We start from the raw sequence: 22,265 nt of genomic DNA, 5'->3' as shown, positions 1-22,265 counted from the left end.
TGTACACGCCAAAGGCACGCCAGACATGCGTGGTGCGCGCTAGACCAGCGCCAGACATGCGTGGAGCGCGCTAGACCAGCGCCAGACATACGCGGAGCACACTCCCTGTATACGCACAGCGCGCTAGCTACACGCCGTGCATTTTGTGTCAGCTCGCTAGCTTTTCCAAAATTAAGACAAAAGTTAGGCACGCAGCCTTTTCCGATTTCCAATGCGCTGGCCGTGCGTCGTAGAACGCGGTGCATGCGTGGACCATTCGTCCAGCGCGCCAGCAACACGCTGTGCATTCGTGGAAGTTGTTATCATGTGCGCTCTGTGTACGTTCTGTATGCGCACTGTATGCGCCCTGTATGCGCTCAGCGCGCTAGCAACACGCTATGCATTTGGTGTCAGCTCGCTGTAGCTTCGACAAAAGTTGGGCGCACGACAACGCACTGGCCAAAATTGCAAATGTTCAATGCGCTGGCCGTGCGTTCCCCATGCGTCCCCTCTGTGTGACCGGGCCTTTACATCCGCCAGGCTAAGACATTGCAAACAATGGGCACGCGCAGGGCTGAGAGGTGCACAGTCTAATGAACTTTAGTGCGCGTTATACAGTGCAAAGAAGTAGTAAGTACGTTGCTCGTTCGTGGCACATATAGAAATATTGCATGCTCCGGTGTACCAGTATAACGAAAAGTGTGAGCCGACAACTTTAGAATTTCCTGAGTGATGTTATATTTTACCGAGGCTGCAGGAAGGATAACCCTGCCAAGGTTAGGATATATTTGCTCGAGGGACATTCCGAGTTTGATAGTGAATATGTTATACTGAAAAACGCAATACATGCAATATTTGTTATATAAAATTGAGGTTATTTTCGATCTCATGCATTGCTCCCTTGGAGACCAGCTTATGCGCGCTGCTCAAACAATATAGTATATGCAGGGAAGAGATGTGCGCAGAAGATTCTCTGTTGTCTGAGTTATACCGTGTAGTGATAATTTGTCATCATTCAAAAATTAGTGAAAAGAACATTTGTATATATTGATGAGAAGAAACCTTGTTTTAATGAGGTGGTGTTAATAACACATCTACCTACATTTATTTGTTTCAAGTGTTTCCTCTTTAAGATCATGTACATCTAACATTAAGAAAATTAAAAAGTGTAAACACGATATTATTGTTTCGTTTATTCTTTATATACATGCAGATTTGTGGCTGAAAACACCAATCATATATTTTTTCTCCACTTCATGAAATATAATACCGTAATATCTAAATTTAAAAGAGTATTGAAATCATATCAAGTCAAACTTCGAGAAACCTACCTCAAGTACCCTCCACAAACAATAAAACCTTTAAACTTAAGAAGCTATTAGAGGACAAATTTATTTCAATCACATTCATAAGAATATAAACGACCTCTCTTAATTTCTTAAACTTTTTTTTTTAAAGTCCAAGAGACTTTAAAACCGAATACAAAACTTTTATATTTAAAACTAGACTATGAAAACAATTACAATTTGATATCAATAAACCATAATTCTGGTCTAATAGATTAAGCTTTCAAGTCGAATAAGATTCGCCTTTGTCTGCGCGCTCATGCATGAGATCATCTACGAGCAATCCGATTGACAAGTTTATATTCTCAACGTGACAGCTTTATTCGCAGAAGTCAATTTCTTTAAAACTCGTAAACGTTTATTCAGTGAAATAAATCTTTAAAAAATTAATGTTTAAAAAGTATTCTTAAGCCTTAAAAAGGATTTAAAATTTAAGTACTAGAAATTTAGTGATGGAGTTTCCTTTTTAGGATATCTACCGGAACATTGTCAAATTTATTAGGTCAATTTATTCTAGAGATAATCTAATTCGTTTGCATAAACTTAGACAATAGGACTGCATGCTATGCTCAGCACTTGAGAGTAAATTTACATCAGTGAGGTCAAACAAATTCTCAAAAAGGGTACGATGTCTAAAATTACTTCCGGAAGAAATATTTCACCCTAAATTTAAAAAGATAAAGAAGCTAACATTTCGAAAGATGACATTACATGTTTTTCAGTAATAACGTATTATATCACAGAACATTGTCAGATTATAATTCTTACATTTTTAAAGAAGATATTCATCGAAATGTTTGGTTTTCATCATTCGTTTGATAAAGGGAATATCAAACACTAATCAAGAACTCCCTCTTTATAGATATATTTGAGGTGGATATAAGGCGCATTATTAGAAACTGGCAAACACCTTCTTTAACAAAAAGAACCATGCAAACATTTCTATTAAAAACATATGTTTTCAATATATTTGCCAATTTTGCGCAATATTCTTTCTGAAGATTAATGTCCCTTCCTCCAATTTCGTCCGTGAATAGGCAATGTGACGGCCATATCATGAATCTCTTCCTAATCTGGAATATCATAATCGTTTTTTTCTGATGATCCCTTTGTTAACTCATTACTACCTTCGATACACATCATGAGGAATTCATGAGTATTGTCAGGCTTTTCTTCAACATGCTGCATGATATCGCATGGTAATTCAATCGTATCGTCGCCTGCAGCACTTGGCAGAAGATATCCATCTTTGTCTTCATCTTTAAGCGTTGAGGATCGTTTGGAAATGTGTTTTAAGTCCATGTGCTTGTGAATTGAATCTTGTTTCGAACATTCCTGTTGCAGTGCAGGAGTCTGTTGATGTGAGCTACTTCTTTCACAAACACTCGTGAGAAATATAGCTCTATCGTTTTGAGACAAACAACTCATATCTTGATAAGTTGAGAGTATGGCAGAAGAAAGCAATACGGCTTATTACTAATTCTTATTATAGACATCCAAGTTCTCCATTGTTCCTTCGACTAAGAACGTTACCACTAAGTGGACTTGTGTCGTTCAATTGCATATTGTTTATGTTTAATCTTAAGTCTATGCCTCATGAATGTACGTTAAAAGATTTATTCCGTCAGAACTCGCAAATTCATAATTATAATACACGTCAAAGGTGTCTTATTCGACAGCCTTTTGCAAGAACAAATGTCACTCTGACCTCTTTCCATATCTCTTGCATTAAAGAATGGAACAGTCTGCCTGATGATATAAAAAATAGTACAACTCTTTCTAGGTTTAGAAGTTCATCTAAAACGTACCTGCTTGAAAGACTGACATAGTTTTTATTCGCATCTTAGTAATTTCTCATTCTGAAATGCTTTTTGACCACTAAGGACCTACTCGTCAGTGTGTTTGCTGTGTATGGTGATGTGCGTGTGTGGTGTCTGTGTGTGTGTGTGTGAGAGTATTTGTATGTTCTATATTCTGTAGCTTAGTATTTTCATCCATTGTATAATCATACGTAACATTCTTTTTACTGTAAATGTATGTATTTTGTTATAGGGCCCCGCTCACAAGCTTAGCTTCTAAAGGGGTCCTAAAACCATTCAGTTTATGATGTAATCAAGTTAGAATATGTTGATTGATGTACTATTACCAGTCTCTTTTTTATGTAACAGATTATATCATGCTTTGTATGGTTTTGAATAAAATGAACTGAACTGAACTGAACTCTGTTCTGCATTTTCAACATTCGGTTTATCTTCGGAATTCAAACCAGATGCACTTGGTAAAATATAACCGTCAAGGTCTACATCTCTTCCCTTAAAAGGCTTTTTGTTTACATTGTTCATATCTATATATCCATGGGTGTCAGTTCGTACAGTAATTTGCGCATTACCTAGCGGCTCATCTTTTTCACTTTTAGTTTTACTTGGAAGAAGATATCCGTCAAGATCTACATCCTTTTCCATTGTAAGTTGTTTGTATACAGTGCTCATAACCATATACTTGTGTAGATTATTGTGTCCAATAATTTGCACAGTATCTACTGACTCACCCGTTTCATCATGACAGATTGCTCTGGATATTGTCGCTGTATTATCCTGTGGTAACGTATCTGTGTCTTTATTTCCAACGCGGAGGCTATAAGCATAAATATGTGCATCCTTGTTTGTTGAAGCTGTCTTGTTCATAGGAGTCATGTCCATATAGTCGTGGGTGTTGTCACCTATTCTTGTCTGTTGTGCCAAAATCTGCTCCTCATCCGTATAAAGCCGCTGGTTTTGGCAGGGCTCTATGAACGCACTACCTTTACTCAACCTCGTTAAGCGTCGTTCTGGGAGTTTGGGAGGAGCATTCAGATCCTGGTATGTAGAGGCTACAAACCTGTCTTGATTTAATCCTGTGTCGTTAAAATCCATGTAAATATCGTTTTCTAAGTTCCGTCTTGCCCTTGACTTGATTGCCCTACGTACACAATATGCAAGTGTTGCCCCGATGAAGATGATCACAAGCAGTACGCAAATCCCGGTAACAATTGTCACTTTTAGATTTTGAAGAGGGTTGTTCGAGGTTGGTGTTGGGCTAGATTCATGTGTTGTTATTGTTTCACCGCTGCTTGTTTCACCGGTTTCAGATTCCGTCGTGCGATCTAAATGAGGATTGGAACACGAATATAAAGGAACATTTGAATGAAAATGGATTTAAGGAGCTGGAATCCAAAATCTTCTCCACAACAAGAACGAAATACTGTAAAATTCAGCCCGGAAATTTGTGTTCAACCAAATCCATCGTAGTTGCAAAGTCAGCAACTCTAAGAACTTATCATTTACCTTTGCAACTCGTGGTAAATACTTCAAGATAAACATGAACACAATTTGTTAATTCTTTGTCGTAAATGTTTCACTTCATACCGACATTTATGATGTAGTACCATACCTTTTTGGATGCAAATAACGCTGGCATCCTCGTTGTGGGCGCAGTTGTGCACACCAATGCCGTCATGATCGCAACGTTCAATGTCAGTTTCTGTCCCCTGGCACTGAACTTCATCGAGAAAGATGCTCCCAGATCCTTTACCAAATCGAGCACCAGGTGGAGCGTCCAAAGCTCCTTCGAAACTTAACATTCTGCAAACAACCTCGGCGTCCTTGAGATCCCACGAATCGTCGCAGACAGTCCCCCAGGAGCCATCGTGTAGAATCTCTACTCTACCTTTAGCGTCATAAGTTCCTCCAATCAGACGTACTAGAAAAGTAATGCCGTACAGTTTTTAACAGATTGAAATAAAACAAATTTTCATCTGAGCAAGTAATTTTGCAAGCACTTTTAAAATTCAACGTTATTTTGTAGGTAGCAGTATGCCTACGTTTTTTTTATCCAGCCGTAATTCATTTATATATAGAAAGGTATGTCATCACAATTGATGGCACCAGAAATACATTTTTTACAACTACTGCACTTTCTTCGAATTTTTGTATCCAAAAGTTTGAAACGTAATAGATCAGGAAGATATATGTCGTTCTATTGGAACTTTTGGTTAGAAAGCTAAAAACATGTTAACACGTAAATCCATCATGTACTGTAGAAATGAGTCGTACCTCCTGAGAAACAAATGGCACCCGAATCGCTGGCATGGTTACAGTTATGGACTGTTATTCCTCTGTGATAACAATCTGCTATGTTGCTTTCTGTTCCGTGACACTGGACGTCATCAAGCAGGATACTGCCATTGCCCTGACCAAACCGTGCAGAAAATGTTGCAGCCAAAGCTCCATCAAACCCCAACATTCTGCAAACAACTCTCGCATCGTTCAGATCCCAGCCATTGTCACAGACAGTTCCCCATGATCCATCGTACATAACCTCTACTCTACCCTCTGAATCTTTCGCTCCATCGGTGAGACGAACCTTGAATGGGTCTGTGAAGTTTTACAAATATCAAATGAAATAGCAATTTTAAGTATTAGGAGAGGAAAATGAGTCTGTGGAAAGTAGACAAAGCACGATCGGTAGAGCTTTTCAGACATCAACTCAAGAGCAGTGCCAATACCCTATTGTATATTCCTTGTTTATTACGTAATGCATCGGTCATCCCAATTTTAGACACTTTAAAGAAGCTCATGGAAAAGGCTGTTAAAATGATTTTGTTTCACTGTCTTTGCGATCATGTCACAAGCGCATGGGTGTACGGGTATACTATTGAACTAAAAACAGATGGAAGAAAGATCTTTTTTTTTAATATAAATCATATTCTATACAAATCGGAATTTTGAGTTGTGAATATGTTAGACTACAAGTATCATCCCATACCTCCTCTGAAGCAAATGGCTCCGGAATCCTCTTCGTGTTCGCAATCGGCCGAGACGCCAATTCCTCGATGGTAACAGTCTGCCAGGTTATCGTGTGTACTTTCACAGGATATATCATCAAGTAGTATATCTCCTGAACCTTGACCAAATGAAGCAGAACCTGGTGCGGCTAAGGCTCCATCAAACCCCAGCATTTTACACACGACCCTTGCGTCTCTTAGATCCCACTCATGATCACAAACGGTTCCCCAAAAACCATCATACAAGACCTCAACTCGTCCTTCAAGGTCGGTAGATCCGTTAACGAGCTTAACTAGAAATGGTGCTTGGGGGGGGGATTGGAGGAATTAAAATAAATACGTATGTATGTAATCAGTTGATTCTGGATTTCTCTCTGTAAAGGAGCCAACAACAGCTAGTAAACAACAGCCCTGTAGTGACCTTACATACTAATATAAAAGTTTCATGCATATCAATAAGATGGGAACATAGATGCAATTCCTGTAACAATTATTAAGAGCTTCTTCTGACACGATGTTATAATGATGTCTCTATACGTCCGATTCGTACGTGGAAGAGCATCTACTTTTAAAGTCGACTGGAAAAATAATTGTGAGATAGAGTGGTGTCGAGTACTCGTATTTGATTGAATCTTAAAATCATTTATTTTGGTAATAACGGATCTACATGTATAGACAAAACGATACATTTTTGTATAACGTTCCATTATTTAATGTATATGTAAATGACCCTATTGTCAACTGTTCCAAAGCCCCACGTCAAACAAAACGTTATCCTTGTCCCTTGTAGGATAAAGGACAAGCGGGACTCAAAACTTAAAACATCCCATTGGTCACGTGAAAACAGCAAGACCAACACGATGAAGACCATGAGGTTCACAATTGTAACAACCGTTGTACGAATTTTAGATTTTCAAAGCCTTTGAGAACTACTACATACAATCCTATTAACGTACCTCCTCTAAAACAAATAACACCTGCGTCCCTGTCATGTTCACAGTTGTTGACTCCAAGCCCTCGATGGTAACACTCAGCAAGGGCGTATTCTGTACCCTTGCATCGGACGTCATCAAACAAGATTTTACCGCTTCCGACACCAAACGTAGCCCTACCAGGTGCGGCTAAAGCTCCGTCAAATTCAAGCATTTTACAAACTACTCTTGCGTCTCTTAGATCCCAGTTGTCATCGCATATAGTTCCCCAGCTTCCCTTATACAAAACCTTCACTCTGCCTTCTGAATCCGTGGTTCCATTGGTAAGACGAACTTGAAATGGCTCTGTTATGTTTAATGAGTAGTCAGGATGAAAAGCAGAATAGGTTTATCAGATTAAAAGTACATACTCTTACAAGGAAATGTAATCATGAACCCCTCTTTATTAAAATCCAGTACATAGATTGGTTAAGAGCCCCTCACATGACCAGAGATATCTAGAGAAGAGCAATCCGCTAACTATAACAATAAAATTAAGGTGAGACGTTGTAGTGAGAAAAATTAAAAGTCTCGCTTGTGTGCGGAATTCATTTTCGTGCGTTTAACCTCAATTGCTGAATAAGGGAAATGCAAAATATACCCTCAGGTGTAAATGCAAGCGAATAAGTAAGAATTATTTACTCAAATGGCTAACCTATGAAAAAAAAGTTATTAAAAAAAAACACACCTACCTCCCGAATAACAAACAGCGCCTGCATCCCTCGTATGACTACATGTGTAACGCCCAATCCCTGCATTGGCACAGTCTGATAGGTTGTCTTCTGTTCCGTCACAGCTGACATGAGTTAGCAGACTACGACCAGAGCCTTGACCAAACCGTGCAGATCCCGGTGCGTCCAAGGCTCCATTAAACCCTGCTATTCTGCAAACCACCCTCGCATCTCTCAGATCCCAGCCAACATCGCAGATAGTTTCCCAGGAGCCGTCGTACAATACCTCTACTCTGCCTTCAGCATCGTTAGACCCACCGACAAGACGAACTTGAAATGGTTTTGGATGGACTATTTATAGAGAAGAACGTAGAACATGCTTTTTTGAAATGATATCACCACAAATTTCAAGTTTAATAAACAAAAGTATGAGGGCACTAACAAATAATTTGCAATTGGTTGCATTTAGATATCCTATAAAGTACTCCCAAACAACTAACCCCAATTTTAGTGAGGGCCTTAGATGATGAGAGAGAATAACGCATTGTCGGCTTAATATATCCATGTGTAGAATAATGGAAATTATTATATTGGATGTCGTTGCTTCTCATGCAAAACAGTCGTTAAGACAGAATAAACATACCTGGGGGGTGGGGGATTCTTTGAAATTCGTGATATATATTCCGTTGGTATAATAATTGTTCTAGTACACATAAAAAGGTCAAGTACAAACTAATTGTCCAGAATGTTGATTTTTCTATTTTGTGAAAGACTTGGCTTCATGATAACAAAACTTCATGGTAATACATCGAAATATATTGTTTAAGAGGTAAATGGAGAATCTCAAAGTCATTAATTAATAACTGTTCCGACGTTCGTGCTCATCCAATAAGCACTCAAAAGAATTCATTTCGAGTAGGTGGACTACTAGCAAGGTTAAAATACAGGGAAAACATACTTCCTGAGAAGCAAACGGCTCCTGCATCCCTTGTATGACTGCACTCGGAGTAACGTCCAATCCCTGCATGAGCACAATCTGCTACGTTTTCTTCAGTTCCGTCACAATTGACATACTTTAGAAGACTACGACCAGAGCCCTGACCAAACCGTGCAGATCTCGGTGCGTCCAAGGCTCCATCAAACCCCAGCATTCTGCAAACTACCCTGGCGTCTCTCAGGTCCCATAAAAAAATCACAGATAGTTCCCCACGATCCATTATGCATGACCTCTACTCTGCCTGCAGCATCATTTGATCCACCGACAAGATGAACTTGAAATGGATTCGGATGGGCTAAAAATGAATTTTGAAAAGTGTAATTCGTTTTTACCAGTGTAATGATATGTTATTTACACATAGGTTTAACAACTTTTTTTGGAAATTATTACATTGCGAAAACGTAATATTTTTAGAAAAATTACTTACGTTTCAATATCATTTATTTTTAAAAAATGAACACAATATATTATGTTTTTTTATAAATACGAACATCTCTTTTGAAATATAATTAACCTTATCAAATCTTAGCTATGCCTACATATATCAATGCTATAGAGTATTAGCCTTTTCCCATTGCCTTGGTATTAGCCTTGATGATTCAAAGCGTTTTTACTTTTTCTAACAATCCCAAGGCAATTTCATTAATGTGTGTGGGGACATCCATGTTTGCACGTTTCATTTTCCCCACCTTTATTTATGATTGGGCCTTGGCCTTGGTTTCGGAGTTTAAAACTTGGCCTAGCTGGTCACCATGGTTAATGCCTCAGTCGAAAGGTTAGGGAATTCACTGCAACACTCATATGTGTAATGTTTAAGCAAGGAACTTTGGAAGCATTTAGAAGAGGTTGATGGAAAGTATGGCTTTTTAAAAACATACCTCCTAAATAACAAATGGCGCCGGCATCGCGTCCATGACCACAGTAATTTCCAATCCATAGGTGAGCACAGTCTGCAAGGTTGTCTTCTGTTTCCTCACACTCGATATTAACTAGAAGAATACGACCAGAGCCCTGACCAAATCTTGCAGATCTCGGTGCGTCCAAGGCTCCATCAAACCCCAGCATTCTGCAAACCACCCTCGCGTCACTCAGGCCCCAACTGACATCACAGATAGTTCCCCAGGATCCATCGTGCATGAGTTCTACTCTGCCTTCAGCATCGTTAGACCCACCGACAAGATGAACTTGAAATGGATTCGGATGGGCTAAACATGAATTTTGAAAAGTGTAAATCGTTTTTACCAGTGTACTGATATAATATTTACACACAGGTTTAGCAACTTTGTTGGAAATGATTACATTGCGAAAACGTAATTTTGTCAAAAATATTATTTACGTTTCGATATTATTTATTTAAAGAAATGAACACAATACATATGTTTTGTTTTTTTTATTAATACGAACATCTCTTTTGAAATATTTTTGAAATAAAACATGTCAAATCTTAGCTATGCCTACATATATCAATATTGTAGTGTATTAGCCTTTTTAAATTGCCTTGGCCTTAGCCTTGATGGCTAAAATTATGTTTTTGATGAGTTTAGCATAAATCGGATTCAAAGCGTTTTTACTTTTTCTAACAATCCCAAGGCAATTTAATTAATTTTACTTTTTTTAAAAGTACAATTGTGGTTTGGTTGCTTTGTCTGATAATAGTTTGTTATGAAGGCAATACCAATTCTACATGTAGGTGAACATAACATATCAAGAAAATGTCCATCTTGCAACAAATCCTAAGAGACCAACACAATGTCCCTCCTGTGACAGAAGAAGTGTCCCTATGTAAAATCACCCCTTTTTGTGGCCCTTGTTTTTCGTCATTCATGTCAACACACATACCTTTTTTGATAGACAGGTATACATCTATGTTTCTGTGCTTTGTTCACTGCTGATTCCAGTTTAACACATTTAATTCCATTGAAGGCGGAAACAATACGCAAAATAGATGGCGCGAAAAAAAATCATATGCGCCACTAAAACGCAAGGTAAAAAGGCATTAGAAATTATTTTGTGAGATAATAAAAGCAACAATTTTCTAAAGCTCGTTCGCAGTGCGCTTTGTCACAACATAATTTAATAAAAGTCCAGAGGATTTTGTTATGTTGGGGACCGGGGTAAAATGCAATAAATTATTGAAAATTCATTGCATTTTCTGTTTTTTGTTTTAATTTATGGAAACTGCCCCCTACCCTAGCCCCCGCTGCGTACAGTTATGGTTTAATGACAAAGCAATGGCCTCGTAACTGTGAGGCCCCAGGATCAAAACCATGTCGATGTGTTATATTAGTGTTCTTTTGTGGGGCATTAATCCTCATTACTGTCATTTATGACTTAAGGGTGTAGGTCCCCTAGTTGATAAGCATACAAATGCTTTAGCAGTCACGCAAAACACACATTGCCAAATTATTATTCAATTTAATCTGAGAATGAATACTATTATCTAGATCTATTATTTGTAAACTATTTTTTAAATAATTCCAGAAATTGGGGTAAAACAAGTATATTCCAACTATATGAGCGACAGTGTAGAATGAAATTAGTTGTTGGGAAGAAGATTGATTTCTATAATACGATATATACCTTAAAAACTCTTATATACTATAATACTTAAATACATAAAGCAACTACATTACTTCCTCCTATAATGTGACTTCTCGGTAAAAAGTATTTGTTGGACAAATATGAAATATCATATAGCTACAGAGAAAATGCCTTTTTTATATTTATATCAAATGTTTTCTGTACACAATAGCTTAAAACGGAGAGGTAACTTACTTCCTGAGTAACAAATAGTGCCTGCATCTTCATCATGTCTACAGCTGTGAACTCGAATCCCTGAATGAGCACAATCTGCAAGGTTATCTTCTGTTCCCTCACACCCGACGTCATCTAGAAGAATATCCCCTGAACCTTCACCAAACCTAGCAGATCCCGGTGCCTTCAAGGCTCCATCAAACCCCAGCATTCTACAAACCACCCTCGCGTCTCTCAGATCCCAGCTGTCATCACAGATAGTTCCCCAAGATCCATCGTACACTACCTCTACTCTCCCTTCAGCATCGTTAGACCCACCGACAAGACGAACTTGAAATTGGTTCGGATGGGCTAAGGAAAAAAAAGGGTCTTTTATTTTTTTAAAAACTTTTTTCAAATTTTGCGATATTGTATAAAATAAATTTCATAATTTGCCCAAACTCTTAATAAAAAATGAATTCAAGTGGAAACTGCCAACGATTCGATGTTTTCTCTCTATTACTGTCAGTGAATGATAATTAATTTTTCGGTGCCACCGAACAGACGTACCTCGAATGGATTCGGGTAGGCTAAATTCAAAAAGATCAAGTGTTTTAACCAAAGCGAACTTAATATACATATATTATTATGTGAGGGTTCTTAAAAGCAATATGACTCAGTGCATGTAATAAACAACATTCAAGAAATGCCTAAAAAGTTGTCAAAAGTCAAATGCAGTCATAAACTGTTATGATACCTTTTCTATCACTGTCTCAAGGATTTTAGTAATTGATTTTGTGGAAATAATGGGAATAAGTAAATTTATGACCTTGTAAGTTTTTTTTTGCGATTAGAACAGAATGCCATTTACAATTACGAATATTCGTTTCCTAATGTCCAAAAGAGTTTGTACCTCCTGAGTAGCACCCGGCACTCGCATCCATGTGATGCCTACAGTGATATTCAACCGCAACATCGAAACAGTCCTGCAGGCTGTCTTCTGTTCCCCAGCATTTAACACGAATAGTATCACCATAATCCTGAAAAAACATGGCCAATCGTGGCGCAGCCAGGGCACTGTCGTACCCCAGCATTCTACATATTACCCTCGTGTTTAACAGATTCCAGCCGTCATCACCACAAACGGTCATCCACGATCCACCGTACAAGACCTCCACTCTTCCGTCAACATGGTGGGAGTCATCGACGAGACGTACATCTATGGAGTAGAATGTCGATAACTTTGACTACTGATTGTTTGCTATTATATTTTCTACAGGAACAGTGTAGCGCTATCAGAATAGTTTCCTTGCTTAGAAAGAGCGAAGTGATCACCTCTATTCTGAAGAAAAAAACTTCATAGCCACAGACGCGTAAGCCAATAATTCCGAAACAAGGAAAAAATGAAAAGATTATTAAAATCATGATTATTTTTTCATCGGTAAGTGAGATGACTCAAGTAGGAAAATAAGCATCGTTCACAAATTTTCCTGTACCGGTATTTATAAATTTAAAGTGAGAATATCTTACAAGGGTCCTTTTCTAGGGGTTTGTTTAATGTACATATATTTCAGTATTGAAGCTATGGGTCGAATACGTATAACGAGCATTTGCTTAGGCTACTAATGAAAGTGAAAGGTATCAGGTACCCCACTTAAAACCCGGGTCGAGAAGACTCGATAGAATCTATACGTAGATGTCTTGCTTATGACGTAACGTAGTGTCGAGCGTTGCGTTTCCGGTCGAGTGTTTGAACTACCCGTCCTCTACAAAGCTTTTGCTACTCTGTGGATCCACTTAGTCGCAAATAAACTTGATGCTCTTTCTCCTTCACCTGTCCTTGCTGACCATTACCTTAATTTTGTTTCAATCCTTGAAAGACCAATAGGTCTATGAAATTGTATTCTCATTGATAGAATTATTCATTGTTATGCAAATAATAATCAAAATATTGATTGAAAAAATAGTATCTATAATTTTCATTGCAATTCAAAGCAACGCAGCTAAACTAAGTTCCAACCTTAAAGAAAAGTACGAAGTTTAATTCTTCACTTTCGAAGGACAATTTAGCGAACCTTTATTTATTACATTTGAATGAGTGTCCGTCTTCTTTGCTGATCTTGAGGAACATTGGATATGACACATAATTTCGATTTCTCTACCTTGTGACATTTCGGAGTCGTTGTCCATCTTAATCTTTAACGCAAACAATCCATGATGTTACCATATCACCCAATATATAAATATATATTTATTTTCATTGCGGGAAAACTATACATAACTGATAGTCATTCTATAGGTCTAATTATGGTATTAGTATTGATATTAAAAGTCCTATTTTTGTATGACTGAGAAGCGTTAATCAAACTAGTATTAGTCTCTTTTTTTAATTATTTTTTACCAAACTCAATACACGGACTCATTAAAATACCTAATAACTCCCCATTGTAGCAAGTATTTTCATAATATTAAATCGATTAAGGAGCAATAAAGATTCCTACAAAAGCTGTAGGCTTTCGTCATGGTGACGTTAGATTGCGTCTTTCGGATGGTGAGGTTAAAGGTCAGTCCCCAGACGTAAATATTATCATATCTGATTGATACACGTCTGTATAAATCCAATTACACACACACACACACACACACACAGAGTAAAAGGTGGACCAACATCCATCAGGAGACATGCAGAAAGCTTGTTGACACTTTATACAGGTGCCGTCATTAGGCAAGCATTAAACAAAATACTACTCTATTGACTATTATACCAAAAGACATACCCTAGCTGGTATGAATACTTTTGAACATGGCATTTTTTGAAAATCCATGAATAAAGTACCCCTGAAATTTAGTATTTCTTGGAGTGTCACTTGTTTTCTTTCACTTGTTTGTCACACATAAGTCATAGATTTTTTGACAAAACTCATTGATTTCGTCACAGAATTAAAAATTCACAAATAATTGCGAGGAGATTAATAATTCTGAGCGCAACTTGGGATTTTTAATTGTCATCTTTATTGATAGTTCTGTGGGCTTTAAAGCCCCACTGTACTACTTGTAGCTACTTGCTTTCTCTATATAGAAAAAGCCTCTGTAGAGGTGTCGTGGTCGAGTGGATATGTCACCGGACTGTGGATCACAAGGTCCGCGGTTCAAGTCCCGCCGCGGCACTAATGTCCTTTGGCAAGACATTGATCTACATTTGCCACTCTCCACCCAGGTGTTAAAATGGGTACCCGGTAGGATGCGAAAGCTAATGTGGTTTGATTAGCAATGGCGCTTGTAAAATGGCGACTGGCTGGAATGTTCCCCAGGGAGTGGATAATGTGCATACCTTGCGGATTCGGGTAAGCCTGAATCCGATGACCGGGGTAATAATATGTTCCGCGTCTACAAACAAAGTATTAGGCGCATTATAAATGTGAGCTATTATTATTATGTAGAAAACAAAGCGCAAGACGCCTTCGACGGAGACTTAACCGGCGTTGGAGGTCTTCTAGAATCCCTGCCGACCGTATTCTCTACATGGAGCAGAAGCAACATGTGCCTTATCTTATAGACCAAGCACAGAAACAGTACTATTCTTCTACCATTGCTGATTGTTCAGGAGACCAGAAACGTCTGTTTAGAATTATTAATAAGTTATTAGACAGGAAGAAGGATCCAAAATCCTTTCCAGTCAGCATACAGGGAGATGCATAGCGTGGAAAGTGCATTGTTACGGGTAAACAATGATGTATTAACTGGTATGGATAATGGAAATGTCTCTGGTTTAGTACTGCTTGATCTCAGCAGTGCTTTTGGTACCGTTGATCATTGCATTTTGCTAAATAGATTAAAGGAAATAGGTCTCAAGGGTATTGTATTGAAGGGGTTTATGTCATATCTTTCTAGTAGATAACAAGAAGTTTGTATCCGTGATGCTACCTCTGCTTCACTTAGTTTAGATTTTTCAGTCCCCCAAGGATCTGTTCTCGGTCCGCAATTGTTCAATGTTTATACTCTGCCCATACAGCATATTGTTAAAAAACACAGCATCAATCATCATATGTATGCAGATGACTTACAGCTTTATTTTATTTGCAAACCTGTCCAGAAAGAAAAAGATGAAAATGTGAAGAAAATTGAAAACTGTATAGCTGATGTAAGGAACTGGATGATTGAGAGTCGCTTAAAACTAAATGATGCAAAAACAGAATTTATTTAGCTTGGTAACAGTAGACAGCTCAGTAAAATTAAGGTTTCTCATGTTCAAGTTGGTTCTGCCCCTGTATCTCCTGTACATCAAGCTAGGAATCTTGGTGTAATATTTGATTCTGCCATGTCACTTGAAACTCATGTTTCAAATTGTGTTAAACTGGCCAATTGTAATCTACGTAATATCCGTGCAATTAGGCAATATCTCTCACCTCAATCCACCAACAGTTAGTACATGCTTTTGTTACTTCGCACCTTGATAATTGCAATTCATTACTCTTTCGACTACCCGCCAACCCAATTGAAAACTGTATAGCTGATGTAAGGAACTGGATGATTGAGAGTCGCTTAAAACTAAATGATGCAAAAACTGAATTTATTTTGCTTGGTAACAGTAGACAGCTCAGTAAAATTAAGGTTTCTCATGTTTAAGTTGGTTCTGCCCCTGTATCTCCTGTACATCAAGCTAGGAATCTTGGTGTAATATTTGATTCTGCCATGTCACTTGAGACTCATGTTTCAAATTGTGTTAAACTGGCCAATTGTAATCTACGTAATATCCGTGCAATTAGGCAATATCTCTCACCTCAATCCACCAACAGTTAGTACATGCTTTTGTTACTTCGCACCTTGATAATTGCAATTCATTACTCTTTCCCCTACCCGCCAACCAAATTAACCGATTGCAAAAAGTTTAGAATGCTGCTGCTCACCTTGTAACTAACACCAGAAGATCATCACATATCACTCCTATCTTGAAATCTCTGCACTGGCTCTCTGTTCAACAGCGTGTGATGTATAAAATTATACTCTTAACTTATCGTGCACTAAATGATCTAGCTCCAGAATATATTTCATCCCTTCTATCACCCCACTCTACAGGTCGTTCTGGTTTACGTTCATCACATAATATTAGACTTAAAGAAATACGTACCAAAAGAAATTGGGGGGATAGAGCATTTGCATCAGCAGCTCCTTCTTTGTGGAATAAGTTACCTTTCTCTATTCAGACGGCCAACACTCTCTCTACTTTCAAAACTGGGCTTAAAACTCACCTGATGCTCAATGCATATTGTTAAATTTCAATGTTCTTTTTATACAATGTATGCAAAACGATAACACTGTGCCACATTGTATGTACCTTGGCACCATGAACTTGTATGATCTAATACAAGTTTACATTTAATATTTCTTTAATCTTAAGTATGTTGAATATTAATTTAAATTATTTGTATGCGCCTTGAGCATATCTAGAGATGGATATATTGCGCTTTATAAATATTTTTATTAGGTGATACGTAACAAAGTCTACGTATCACCTATTGATTTCGTCAAGATTTTTTTTTTTTTTTTTATTTATTATTTTTTTTATTGATTATTCTTCCTCAAATTTGTTCGCAGGATATCTCAAGACTGAATAAAGCCATTGTCATAAAACTTTCAATGATGATAGATCTTAGTCCAACTTAGAACTGCGTGACTTTTCAAAGACTCAAAATTATCGTGACGTCATCCAGGCGCCATTTTGTGAAAATCAACTTATGATTATATCTTCATAACGGATAGTAATTTTTCATTCATATTTATCATGAATAAGATCAATATCCGTCCGGTCAATTTCAGGTCAAAAAATGCGTGCAAAAATGCGCGTACGCTTTCGTCCGCGCGTTTACGTGCGCGCAAAAATTTAAAATGCTCCAAATCATCCCAAATTTTTTTTACATACGTTTCAGGCCATATGGAGCATTTGATAAAAAAAATTACGCACACGCGCATGCGCGCGCGTTTTCGCGCGTACTGGCATTTTGCAACATAGAATCGCCGATTTTTTTTCTGTCATCATATTTGGTACATTTTTCCAAGCATTTTGATAATTTGTTCACCTTTTATTAACGCAATGAGCGTCCGTCAAAGTTGACAGCACGCGCGGATTTGCGTTATCTTTATCCACAATACATGGGCAAAAACATGCCTATATAAAATTCTTTGTAACTCTTTAGAATAGATAGAAACTCCTAATATTTTTTTCATATTTGGATAGATTATGAAATGGAGATATGATTTCATGTCTCATTTGACCCTCAATTAACTCATGACGTCATCATAATGGCCTCCGAACTCAAAATTTTAATTTGCATATTATGACGTCAGCATTTTTTTGGAAAATTGATTGTATCTCTGTAAATATCGATCAATTTTCTTTTAAATTTTGATATGTTCTAGCTGAGACAATTTTCTACAAATGCAGTATTCACAATTTTTATTTTTGACAAAAGTATCATGGTGTATTTTTGCGATTAAAGACGGCATGTCAAATTTTTACATTTTGCGTGTATTCTCTATGGGACATGACTTTTACTCAAAACTGGATTCTACACTCCTGTCTTTCGCGAGCAAAATCTCCGTTTTTTTAGCTTCGTTTTCGCTGAGCTTCGGATATGTTGTAGCTGAGACAATGAGCTATCACGAGTGTGCCCTTTATTTTTCAATTAGATGCCAGGATCATGCTCATATTTCACTTGCAAAGTAGGATTTCAGAATTCCATTTCCCGTTTACGTGTAATCGCTATGGGAGATGTTTTGGTATATCGGTATTTACGCACTTGACTTCCAACCTCGAGATCCCTGGTTCGAGTCCGGGTGTCTCCAACAATTTTTTACTTCACTTTTTTTCCTTTTGACCTTCACTGTACCATCTCCTTTGATTATTTAAACACGTAGAATCGCAAATCATGTCATAAATAACCCTTTTTACTTTATTATTACCCTATTTTCACTTAATCCATTACTTTTTGCGTGTAATCCCTATGGGAGATGACTTTTTCTCAAATCTGGAGTCTACATTCCTGTCTTTTGCGAGCAATATCGCCGTTATTTCTGCTTGGATTGTGTTGATTTTTGAGTATGTTGTAGCTGAGACTATATGCTATCTAAATCAACCGTCATTTTTTCAATAAGATGTCATGATCGCGCTCATGATTATGATCATGATCATCATGATCATCATTATCATAATGATGATAATCATTTATCAATTACATTTTCATTTCTTTGAATAAGATAAAATCGTCAAAAGGTGTTCTTCATGATGTAAATTAGAGTCAAATGTGTAACTGGATACTGCACAGGGTCAAAGGTCATATATTGTTTCAATCTATCTTCCCTAGATCCATGATGATCAAGGAGACACAATTTAATCTTGACATGTGAATAAATCATAATGGGAGAAGCATATAAATGGGAGAAGCATTTTACAAAATAATATATCGTGTAATGCATTATTCGTTATGTAAACCATTATCATACGTATCACCTAATTCGTCTAAGTGACGAATTAACGTCTAGTTATTGTTATTATTATTAAGCGGTGCCCGTTGGTCCCCATGATCCTCTTGTTCTTATGTTAATTGAGAGCTGAGGTGATGAGATAGCCACCTGTCAGTGACCACGCTGGGTGGTCTAATCCCTCTTGGCCAAACTAGTACATACGGGCTTAAAGGACAAGTCCACTCCAAAAATAACTCACTTTCAATAAAAACAGAAAAATCAGATAAACCAATCAAAAAAAGTTTGAGCAAATTCGGATAACTAATAAGAAAGTTATGAATTTTTGAAAAAGTATGTAAAACTATGGAACAATGAGAATCACAACACAAATTGCCAAGATGGTTATCAGTTTGTGACGTCATGTCCTCACAACTTATCAATTGCTTTACATAGTTTAATCCCATTAATTTCCCTTTTTATCCCCCAAAACTTGATTTCCCCATGCCTTTGCCCAGGTTATATAATTTGTATCACATTGCGTGCATGACATTTCCCAAAAACGTTTATGAATTTTGAAGAATGGATACTATTTTCTGAACATTGTATTTCATAATTATTGATTTTTATATAAATAATTTATCAAAATTCAATTTTTTCATGATTTTACTGGACAAAATTTACTCTTTATTTGTGCATCCACACAATAACATATTACTAACAATCTAACTTGGATGCTGGTGTGTAGAAATAAGATTCTTAAGGTGAAAATAGGAAATTTATATTATCAATACACAGTAAATAATTGGTGGATAGTGAGGACCATACGTCACAGACTCATGAGTGAGTTGCCAATTTGTGTAGTGATTTTCAAAGTTTTTCATGTCATTAAAAATTCGTAACTTTCTTATTAGTTATCCGATTTTGCTTAAACTTTTTTTGATTGGTTTGTCTGATTTTTCTGGTTCTATTGAAAGTAAGTTATTTTTGGAGTGGACTTGGGCTTTAAAATGTATATTTTAACGAAACTTACCCGTGATTCTCGTTGCAACCACCCTGCATACGCTCAATTCTGCTGTAAGTATACATAACAGATACATACACTTTATTGTAATCATCCCCATCCTGTTCAGAAATAAGATATAACTTGATTGAAGTGAAATTCTCAGCGCAGTTTCCTAGCTCTCACAAAACAACAACTTGTGTTAAATTAAGTTAAGGTTCTCGTATTGAGAAGGTACAGGACGCATGCGCAAATTGCCAATTCCCAAAACAACAACTTGTGTTAGATTAAGTTAAGGTCTCGTATTAAGAACATATAGGACGCATGCGCAAATTGCCAATTCCCAGTTCGTTTAATTAGAAATGTTAATTCCTGGTGGTAAACATGACGGAAGGAAACCCACTTTTTTTTATTTTTTTTTATTAATCCGCAGTTACAATGAAATTTATCACATGATGTATTCTTTTCATTTTTTCTCGATGAGTTGATACTTCTCTTATCCAATATTTAGTTTTCCCATTTGAAACAAAGAAATCAAAAGCAGTGACATGTCGAATATCTGTTTCTATTTGACGTTTGGTTTCACGACAACAATACGTTGGATATTTTTCAAGTGAGATATGTCAGTCACTCTCTGTTCCTAAGTGCATGACTGCCCACTCATATTCGTTTTCACAGTTAGATTATTATTTTGTTTAAACAATATTCCATATTTATCGTAATAGCATAATGTACCCTTTTCTTAGAGATGAGCATTTAATTATCCGTTATTCTGTATGTTCCATTGGAAATGCGTAGAAGTCCGACAAAGGGTTTGCAGTATTACATGATTTGATGGTTTGATTTCATGAACCTGCCACAGTTGCTTGCAACAAAGTAGTAGTAGTAGCTATATACAGAGCGAATTTATTTTTCATTTCTTTTCACACCATAAACGGTAACAAACAATAATGCACGTAATGACATAACACAAATGAGCATTGAAATATCTTTGACATTGTTTTTTAGTCATTGTAATGCAAAATGATTTAATTACAAGAAATGAAAAAAAAAAACGAACCTACTTGAAAGCAAAGCTTGTTAGATGTAGGTTCGCACAATACTTGTTTTTACATATAACGTATATCTGTGTGCTTCCCATCCTAGTCAGTAAGATATCTCTCCTCTTGCATAGACCCCCCCCCCCCCCCCGGCCAAAAGAGACAATCGTAAAAAGGTGCCCTTAGCCGTATGTAATGATGTTAAACAGTAAAGGATAATTGAAAATTTGAAGAAAAAAGATTTGGAGGGGGGGGGGATGTTATTATTCTATGAATGTCGGGACAAATTGAGTAAATCTAGAAAACCGCTTGAGTAGCCACGTACTGTTTGTATAGGTAACAACTTTCGATTTCGTAAAAAACTTCCATGTATTTACTCATTCAGAATCTTGCCAATTTAATAATAACAGTCTTCACCAATAGAATCTCACCCTACTAATTGCGAGCCGTAGATGGCGCGAATTTCATATGTCCAATTTGTACGCCCGGTTGGACGTACATTATTGTGGATCACGCCATCTTCGGCTTTCAGCAAGTAGGGGATTGATATCGCAAAATAGGAGAGCAGCTTGTTAAAATAAAGCCGGACAGATTCTGAATTAGGTATCTTCCTCTTGAAATATCCCTTGTAGTCAGAGTGCTCAAAACAAAATTATACAAGTAACACCAAAATAAAAAAAATAGATAGCTGTTGCAGATACAAAGTTGCGATCGGTTCACAGATCGTCTTTTGATTAGGATCCGCTTCATCATCTTATTATTCGCAATATCCCTAAAATGTATATAAGATATTTTCCTCAGCTGCACGTTTTGGGAAAATATAATCCATTGGGAAATATTTAACTCCTGTCAGCGGTCTAAAGAATGTTGTATTGCACACAATATCAGTCAATATCGGTATCCTGTTGACCAATATGTACAATCAGTTACAATTAAAAGCAGGCTGAGAGCGACCTCTCTTTTAACCTACGAGCTTTTCGTGTCTCTAGCTAGATCGTATATAGCTCTGATCGACGACCGACTTTATTCAAATGATGCACATATTTGAGTGGGTCAGTGGGAATGGTGTGCACAAGGTAACTTTGAATGGTTTGAGTCCGAATTCAATTACCGCGAGCACATAATTCCATCGACCCATGCACTAAACCTGTACATCATTAATTTTTGTTGAATAAAATGGGGCAAGAAATATCTTTAAAAATACACAAATCATGCTTTTCTGTCATTACCGGATGCATGATTTTG

At 37.1% G+C, this 22,265-nt stretch overlaps 1 protein-coding gene across 1 annotated transcript in view; it reads right to left on the bottom strand.

Moving 5' to 3' along the window:
* Window positions 1-22,265, bottom strand: part of LOC115928497 (deleted in malignant brain tumors 1 protein-like) — a 55,415-nt gene that overhangs the window by 4,953 nt on the left and 28,197 nt on the right. Inside the window, exons 9-16 of the mRNA XM_030995741.1 lie at window positions 11,562-11,891; window positions 9,665-9,991; window positions 8,748-8,960; window positions 7,811-8,140; window positions 7,125-7,424; window positions 5,417-5,737; window positions 4,755-5,063; window positions 3,874-4,218 (exon numbers count right to left, since the gene is read on the bottom strand). Of these exons, the coding sequence (XP_030851601.1) occupies window positions 3,874-4,218; window positions 4,755-5,063; window positions 5,417-5,737; window positions 7,125-7,424; window positions 7,811-8,140; window positions 8,748-8,960; window positions 9,665-9,991; window positions 11,562-11,891 (2,475 nt within the window). The remainder of the gene's footprint in view (window positions 1-3,873; window positions 4,219-4,754; window positions 5,064-5,416; window positions 5,738-7,124; window positions 7,425-7,810; window positions 8,141-8,747; window positions 8,961-9,664; window positions 9,992-11,561; window positions 11,892-22,265) is intronic.

This window comes from Strongylocentrotus purpuratus, unplaced genomic scaffold (genome assembly GCF_000002235.5).
Source record: "Strongylocentrotus purpuratus isolate Spur 01 unplaced genomic scaffold, Spur_5.0 spur5_scaffold_3, whole genome shotgun sequence".
Lineage (NCBI taxonomy): Eukaryota > Metazoa > Echinodermata > Echinoidea > Camarodonta > Strongylocentrotidae > Strongylocentrotus > Strongylocentrotus purpuratus.
The sequence above is the reverse complement of the archived record's forward strand: the minus strand, read 5'-3'. Positions and strand labels throughout refer to the sequence as shown.